General features: G+C 62.7%; 1 protein-coding gene across 1 annotated transcript in view; it reads left to right on the forward strand.

Moving 5' to 3' along the window:
- Window positions 1-71: 71 nt before the first annotated feature.
- MOV10 (Mov10 RISC complex RNA helicase) overlaps window positions 72-244 on the forward strand; it is a gene marked incomplete at both ends in the record, with an annotated part of 2,481 nt that continues 2,308 nt past the window's right edge. The window contains 1 exon segment of the mRNA XM_009870188.1: window positions 72-198. Coding sequence (XP_009868490.1) covers window positions 72-198 — 127 coding nt within the window.

Below are 244 nucleotides of genomic sequence, written 5' to 3' on the forward strand. Positions count from 1 at the left end.
GGCTCCCGGTGCCCCCGGGAGCCCAGCCGTGCTCCATCCCACACAGAAACCTCTCTCCCTTGTCCGTGCAGGACTGATATAAAAATGCCCAACTTCTCCCACATCCTGTATGTGCTGAAGCTGACCCAGCAGGCGCAGGTCCACAGGGGACTGGTGCACTTCAAAAAGGTGAGGGAGGCTCCAGGCTGGGCCAGCAGCTCCCACATCCCCTGGGACTGGCCCTATGGGAGCCCCTGGCCCACAG

The sequence above is a fragment of the Apaloderma vittatum genome, unplaced genomic scaffold (assembly GCF_000703405.1).
Source record: "Apaloderma vittatum isolate BGI_N311 unplaced genomic scaffold, ASM70340v1 scaffold35185, whole genome shotgun sequence".
In the NCBI taxonomy this organism is placed as follows: Eukaryota; Metazoa; Chordata; class Aves; order Trogoniformes; family Trogonidae; genus Apaloderma; species Apaloderma vittatum.